The 8,595-nt window shown below is 36.2% G+C and overlaps 1 protein-coding gene across 1 annotated transcript; it reads left to right on the top strand.

Annotated features, from left to right (window-relative positions):
* The first annotated feature begins 5,784 nt into the window (after positions 1-5,784).
* On the top strand, positions 5,785-8,023 carry LOC144441501 (putative glutathione-specific gamma-glutamylcyclotransferase 2). The gene is made up of 3 exons (XM_078131087.1): positions 5,785-5,980; positions 6,915-6,950; positions 7,512-8,023. Exons 1-3 carry the CDS (start codon positions 5,840-5,842, stop codon positions 7,893-7,895), a joined length of 561 nt encoding a protein of 186 aa, XP_077987213.1. The 5' UTR covers positions 5,785-5,839; the 3' UTR covers positions 7,896-8,023.
* The last annotated feature ends 572 nt before the right edge of the window (positions 8,024-8,595 follow it).

Raw genomic sequence — 8,595 nt, 5'->3', positions numbered from 1 at the left:
ATGATGATAATGATGACGATGATATCGGTGGTGGTGGCGGTTGTGATGGTAGTAATGATGATGATGATGATGGTGTTGATGATGATAATGATGATGATGATGATGACGACGATGGTGATGACGATGACGATATGATGACGATGATGGTGGTGATGATGATGATGATGATGATGATGATGATGATGTGGATGATGATGTTGGTGATGATGAAGGTGGTGGTGGTAGTTGTGGTTGTGGTGGTGGATATGATGATGGGAAAAGAGGACGTGGTAGTGGAAGGGATGGGAGAGAGATCATTCAAATCATCACATATGGAAAACATGAATAAAACATGATAAATACGCCAGTTGTGGAAGCAACTCAACAAAAGAAAAAAACCCACCAACTAATAAAAAGTGTTTAAAGGTACACATTACCACTAAAACTATTTACACCTAGGACATCTGTATCATCTTGTAGGATACAAACCAAGTAGACAACTACAAATTGATACTACTTTACCCAAGTTAATGTGTTTGTAAGATGATCATGATTTGATGCATCAGTATAAGTTCGAAGTATGATAATAAGACGTCTAAGCCCTCAAACCTCCACCAGCTGTAGAACTGAAGTATCATTGGTTTTACTCAGACCACCAACAATATTTTCGCTAATAATTGTTAAAATACCAATAATTAGACACTGTTCATGTTTATGAGAGGTCGATTTTATTCATCAGTAGTAGAGCACTGATCAGTAGGAGGTTGCCCTCATGCTAGTATTGGGGCACTGATTTTACGGGTACGGACCCAAAATTGAATTTAATTTGCGGCACCATACTATGTGTTCAGCTACACACATATGTCTAGTCACAAGTGATTGGATACTGTACAGAGTGTACGATATTTCGCGTAAAATCATCATCACTAGCAAAACAATTTCAACAAACGTTCCATCCACTTGCAGCTAGTACAACTTCAAACTGATTGATATTCTAGGGTGTTTGAACAATTCATAGAAATATTATATGCATGCAAACTTCAGAAATTAGAGTGTCACCATCTGTCGCTTCTTTTAAAACATCTCTTAAAACGCACCTTTTCCAAAAGCACTATGGATAAATCATCGAAATGTTGTCCATATCATTCTTTTCATCATTTTACATTAGTCGAGCTGGTCTTACTTTTATCATTGTTTTCAAGCTGGTCTTACTTTTATCATTGTTTTCGAGCTGGTCTTACTTTTATCATTGTATTTTTAAATCATTTGTTATATATTTTATTGTGAGGTGGTTTGTTATTGTTTTGATGGAAGTCGCTATAGAAAAATAAAGTATTATCATTATTATTATTATTATTATTATTATTATAATGACGTGACAGCCTATTTATATCACATATACTAATATATTCCACAATTCGCATAAAGTGACATACATTTCAACTTAGTCTTTCGAAGTGAAAGGAATCAATTCCAATATCCATGCATTTCAATAAATGTAGGTTTTGGTGAATAGAGCATAAACTCATCTAGTACTACAAAGGAATTGAAAGCACAACCAAATTATTCAAAATTCCTACCCGATTATCAAAATTTAGTATATCAATGTGATAGTAAATGGTTCCTGACCAGTATTTATGTAATTTAGGTGGATTCTAAAGAAGTTAGGAAATACAAATCCAGTGACACGTGTACGCTACTAGTCATAAATTGAGTTGAGATTGTTCACCTGGCTTAGTATAGTCCTGCTGTAGACTGGGCCTATGCATTCTCGGAAACAGATGGAGTTTGGAGCAATGTAGAAGTAATGAAAATAACGTATAAATGAGTTCACTATATATAAAAAAATATAGCCAAGATAAAATCAGCATCGCCTATGTTGCCTTTAAAGGCATATCCAAATTCATCAGAAATCTCTACCGATTGCAATAAGTTGAACTGATATAAAATGCAAATGTCTTACCTGAAAGCTTAGTGAAGCAAATGTTGTTTTCTATTAATGTTGCACAATCTTTAACAGCGACAGTTGTAAATGTTAAAACGCTGGACCATTCGACGTCATGAAGTTATAAACAGAACTGAAAGTCTTGGTTAAATATTGAACGTATTTAAGGAGCAAAATTGTAGTATGTTGAGTTCATTTCAAAATTGACACTTCATGCCCTCAAGGAATGCTTGCTGAATACGAATTAGCATTTGATTGGTTAGAATTGCACGAGAGAGTTGTATAGAATAAAAAACATGATCACTTGGCTTAATTTGAAAGGAACGATCATTACTGTTGTAGGTTGTCGACAAGTCTGCCAGTGTCATGCACACAATTGTTAAACAAGTGCGCTGACAGAAATGAATAAATTAACCTTTAGATGGACAAATTCAATGTAGTTGGAGTGCTTGAGGGACGGATGGATGGATAAACAAGGGCTGGCATACGAACATACATACATAGTTACATACATACATACATACATACATACATACATACACACATACATACATACATACATACATACATACATACATACATAAAGATATCACAGAAAATGGGTGCTAAAGAAACGATGTCATAGCGTTCTAGCTTTAAGCTTATTAACTACAAAATAGTGGTTAAATCTGTCAAGAATTATTTAGCTGAAAGAATGCAAACAAATGGTATCACAGGCCAATCACAGCACTGGTAAATTAACAATAACAATGATACTCATTTATTCCCAGAAGTATAAATATATGTTGAAGAAACGGGAGGAAATACCATCTACATGTATTTCGGTAATGTCTCAATTTTTCGACACATCAATAACAAACGACAATTCACAACTAGTACGTACTGCCTACAGATGCGATAGAGTTTTGGCAGAACACATGCAGAAAGAATTGATTTCAATAAATCCACAAGTCCTAAACTGTTATTTTGTACGACGATTTGGACACCTGGCCATTCACGGCATTTAGCAGAAAATCACGACTACACAAACCGGTCCGACTTTTTAAGGCTTCGCTATCATGCCTCAAATCTAGAGCTCGCTCGCCAAAAGCGATCAAAATGGCTTTATTATCAACACACAAAATATTGTCTTCGATTTGATCCTTAAGCCTGCACTAGCTGCAACTATGACATTTCTTTTCACCTAGTAACCAAAGATATATTCACTACAAATTGACCAATTACTCATAAAAAAAAACCCACATTGTATCTGTACAAATGGTCATTATAATCCGTAATTGGTGGTGACAACTTAGTATAAATCGTGAGGAAAAGCTCAATTTTGAATCTGTCGCCATGTTACGCTAACACTGCAGTAGTTCTAACTGGAATATCATTTTAGATCAGGCAACCGCAATCTCTTCGCTGGAAAATAGTTAAAACAGCAATATTTAGACACTCTACATGACAATCAATAGTCGACATTATTCGTAATGCGTAATAAAAAAAGTTCTGTGGTTCCGGTTACTCGACCCCACCCATGTTTTCTCTGCCGATCCTAAACAATTTTTATGCAATCGAGAAAAAAAATAATAAAATCGCGAATATTATGAAGTCTCTTGAGATATAGTGATATTCAATTATGTTCGCGACGCCATCGCTGTCAGACCGGACCTAAACTATGCCATGCCAGTAGAACTGTCCTAATGGTGCTGGCATCGGACGTAAGGACATTTGTGATGCAATGGTATTGAGGTGCGGAAACTAACATCAGTTTAAAAAGAATATAAAGTTGAAAATAAAACTACCTGAACTAGACTAGACACTCACACATGAAATTTAAAAAAAATAAATAAAAATATACAATCTACCTACCCCACCTATTCTAGAATTGAACGTCGTTGGAACCACACATTTTTGGCCAAAGTAGCATAGAAAGAGGTTGAAATCATGATTGCCGTTGAGGGCGCTGAGTTTTGGATGCGGACCCTAAAATCATTCTGATTTGATTTATCGCGTATACAGCTACACAACTATGTTAAAAACACATGTGATGAAACAGCTACAAATACTTCGGGCTTAAATGATTAAAATGTAATTTTGACAGTGTTTTCAATATACATAAATATATTCTCTTTTTATAAATAGCAGTTTTTTGCATCACCATCTTTGCAATGCATCATCACAATCAAAGTCAATCATGATGACCCGAGAGAAAATTTTGTTATAACTTTATCTCCCCAGGTCTTCAAATTTAAAGTCGTAGTTAATTCGATCAGTATCACTGAACACTTGCACATCAAGTAAAGTTAGTACATGGCATTTAAATTGTAGCCATCGGCAGTTTGTTAATCCATACACTCTACACGGTCTATGGTTAATCACCTTCAAAATCGAGGTTAATAAGCACTCAAGTGTTATAAATACACTCTTGGAACGTGTTTCAGCTTTAACCTACCAGGGACCGTCTAATGAGCTTCAAACACTTTCATTGTACCTGGCCAACTTTTTGAATAAATTGGTTTAGTTTTATCTATATGGGCATGGAAATATGAAATCGTGACAATACAAAGACAAGAAAAATAAACCATTTGAGCTACGTAGAATTAAGAATAGAGCTGCGGGCAGAACGATTCGCAAGTCTCTGCCAAGAATTTCAGTCAATAATTACGCGATTTAATTTAACATACTTTTTCAAAGGTGACTTTGAGACCTAATAATTCATTTTTTAAAATTATGGTTTATCAACTGTGTACTGTGTTACCAAGGTAATAACGTACGTTGTCACATACTTACTTGTGTATAGTACACATTGGTATATCAAGTAAAGTGTAACATATATTATTTAATGTCTCCCCCTGGTCAGTCCCCCTGGCTTGGAATCTGTCAGGCTGGGGTCAGAATTTACGGCAGAGGGGGGGGGGGGGGGCTGGGGAGAAATGGGGGGGGGGCATTCTGATTCAAAATTATGATGGTCTGAAAGGGGGACGGAATATTTGGCTCATGAGTTGAACCAAAATAAATTTCAGGAGCGGTCGTTTACCGAGTAATGGCAGACTAAAAAAGACAAACAAAAACTACTACAGCAACATATTGATATAAGCTTATCAATGGATGTTGACTTAATTACACTCACAGTAGGGGTGACGTTTCTGATTGGAAGCTTTCCTCGAGTAAGAGTACGAGTGGTCGCACATCCAATCTCAGTCAGTGTCTTCATATCTTGATTACAGGGTATATACGTACTTGTACCCATATAACCAAGGCATTGCTATAACCCACATGTAATTTAACGACCACAGACAGCATGATCGTTTATATCTCAGTTCGCTGATAGCGTGTTATATGTTGTGGTGTAAGCTTTCGTCTATCCAATGACATAAGGGACAACACAAAAATTACAAGGGAAGGGGACGTTTATTGGGGTCACCATTTTTCTGCACGAGTTTGTGTGTGTGTGTGTGTGTTTATACCCATACGTACAAGTTTTAGCCAAGAAAGAAAATTCAAGATGGCCGCGTGAGGGCGTGATCTTAAATCAACAACACCAGGTGCGGGGTGAGCGGAAGCGTACGCGTTTCTAAAGACATGGGTACGTTATTCATTAATGGGAACAAGGGAGGCTGGTAACCTGTGGCTAATTACTCAAGTAAATAAAAAAGGGCAGAACATGTTTTATTCTTCATATATATTGGATCATTTCATAGCAATTAGTTATTGTCATGTCATGTCCTCTGGGTCATGCCATCACAGTGCATGTCATTTATATGTCTACCATTAGTACATTTACAAAAACATAGAAACGATAGGTAACACCACTAACTGTCGAGGGAGGGCAGGTGTACGTGTGGGCGTGACTGTGATCAGCTGGTGAATTATGGCCGGAACACATACAGCGTCCGAAGAGGATCGGCGTCGAGCCTGTGCGCTGTAGTCATGTCTCAGTGGGTCTTTGGTTATGGGTCCCTAATATGGAAACCAGACTTTTCTTTCGAACAGAAGGTAGTTGGTCGCATTCAAGGGTTTTGTATTCGCTTCTGGCAGGAGAGTACCGAATTCAGAGGAACACCCGAAAAGGTAAAATGTTTGCAATCAACTAAATGAACTCACACCACAATTGTTAACAATTGAATCGCTGCATGGTAGTTGTCATCACCGATTGTATTATTTGTATATGCTCTGATGTTACAGTGGTGGCAGTGGTGGGATGTTGCAGCGGTGGGATTCCGAAATCACACAATATTACAGTCAAAGTGATAAGTGACCTTTCCCTAATTCCTTTTCTAAAACATGGCCCTTTCCCAAGAACCGTTCAGTAAAAATATCACCACCACCTAATTCCCCAGTCCTCCACTTGTAATTAATTAAGACACCATTACGTTTACATCACTTAATTAATGTCAAAGTTCCCTGGCCAGCAAGAGAATATAATGCCACACACGTACCCATAACACAACACATCCTCACCATTTTTTGTAACCACAAATAAAATGTGTAATTCGCCTTTTTTACAGTTTGTTTCCACGTCTCCAATGATCTCTACACTAAACTAATAAATGTGTGCTTCTACATGATGTTATATGTGAGGTCTGAATAAAACTTAGTTTGCATATTGTTATATAGTTTGTACTGAACTACTAAAAATAGACATCCTACACAAAGGCTTTTCAGTGGCAAGTCATAGATATAATACTAAACATTATCATACTCTGAAAGGAAACTCGTTCTGACATGATATCTCATTTTTCATTTCTCCAACACGGGTTTAATGATATGAATACAAAAATGGTATGGCATTCAATATTCAATTCCAATGTATGATACTACTACTACTACTACTACTACTACTACTACTACTACTACTACTACTACTACTATTACTACTACTACTACTACTACCATGATAACATAGTTTTTATTCACATTATGGTATAACATTCAATTCAATTCCAATGTATGATAATAGCACTTTTACTACCACCATAACATAGTTTTTATTCACATTTCACAGCCTGGACGAATGGCTATGCTGGTTGAAGACCAACAGGTATGTTATGATCTCATTATCATGTGTTTTTGCATCATGGAAAGGTTCCAAATGACTTGTATAACTACCAAAAAACCGAAAGACTATAGAAATTCAATTTATCAGCACAGCTTTTTACATAGGACACATTTTTGTTACCACTTAATTACACAAACTAAATACTGGCACTGATATCGCACACGCACATGAAATGTGGAAATGGTAAGCTTACTATTTTGACAAACTTCTGACCTTGACCATCATCTTCAATTCAAGGTCAAATCTAAATTTGTTCAATAACTGGTTTTGTTGGGTGTCGACGAATTCTCTTCACAAATGTAAGGGGAAACCTTTTACCTAAGACAAATCCACGACCTTGGCATTCGTATTCAGGGTCATTTAGCAATTTACCACACACACACACACACACACACACACACACACACACACACACACACACACACACACACACAACCAGATATGCAGAGAAAATTTAAAAGACTTGTAAACATATGAACAAACTTTTTATCCTTGTCATGAACTTGGTATACATTGTATTCACTTTTGGATCCTCTATTACAGAGTGAGGTTTGGGGAATAGCATATAAAATCCCGGATGACAAAGTAGAAGAAGCATTCGACCATCTCCTGGGAAGAGAACTTTATACTCCAATCAAGACCACATTCTTTCCAAAAGATGAAAGTGAATCTAAAGTTGAGGTTAACATTTTCAACGTTTGTACAAAAAACGCTAAACATTTGGTACAATATGTTGGACCAGAGCCCATTGAAAACACAGCGAAATGTATAGCATGGTCATCAGGACCTGCAGGCAGAAATGACGAATATCTATACAGGATCATAGAATTTCTACATCAGGTGGCGGGAATAGAAGAATCAACATATTTATCTGAATTGCTGGACTTGGTAAAGAAGTACAAACTTTCTGAGGGAAAAACTGATTAACTGTCACTTACCTCTATTATTGTCTTAATTGACAAAAATTATGTATTTCTATGTTATGTGTTCAATCTGGATTTTGAAAGGTAGAAATGTAGACAATAAACCATATATATGAGATAACACTCTAATGAATAACATGTCTCTTTTCCCTCTAGGCCTTCTCATATATTACAGGGTCCAATGAAAATAACAAAGCAACTTCTTTCATATTGCGTTATTTGTGGACACTTTTTCATAACTCAGGAAGAAAAGGTGCACTTTTCAAATACCTGCCAGTGTCCTTGTATATCAGATATGACCTTTATACTTGCATCTTTATATTTCACCCTGACCTTAATCTTCTGGGGGTCAAACTTTAACGAAAATTCAAGTTCTTCTATTTGTCACAAACCAATATTGAGGATGATGGTGGTAAATTAGGGATGTCTTCAATGAAGGCTTTCATTTCTTTTATACAAGTAAAAGTGTTTATATTGGAGTAAGTTGTGACAATACTGCATCAGTTTGTAATGAAATTGAAGTACTATCAAAATTAGGTAACTTTAAAGTTTCAATTAGGTGACACAACGTTTTTATTACAATTTACACAACGTTCGTGTTACGAATTACACAAATAATTTCGAGATACCAAAGCTTTAAATTGAATGCACTGGAAACTGTGTTAGGTGACTGAACTAATAATAGAGACCCTTTTTCTATCTGT

The sequence above is a fragment of the Glandiceps talaboti genome, chromosome 10 (genome assembly GCF_964340395.1).
Source record: "Glandiceps talaboti chromosome 10, keGlaTala1.1, whole genome shotgun sequence".
Classification (NCBI taxonomy): domain Eukaryota; kingdom Metazoa; phylum Hemichordata; class Enteropneusta; family Spengelidae; genus Glandiceps; species Glandiceps talaboti.
This window is presented reverse-complemented; position numbering and strand designations above follow the sequence as displayed.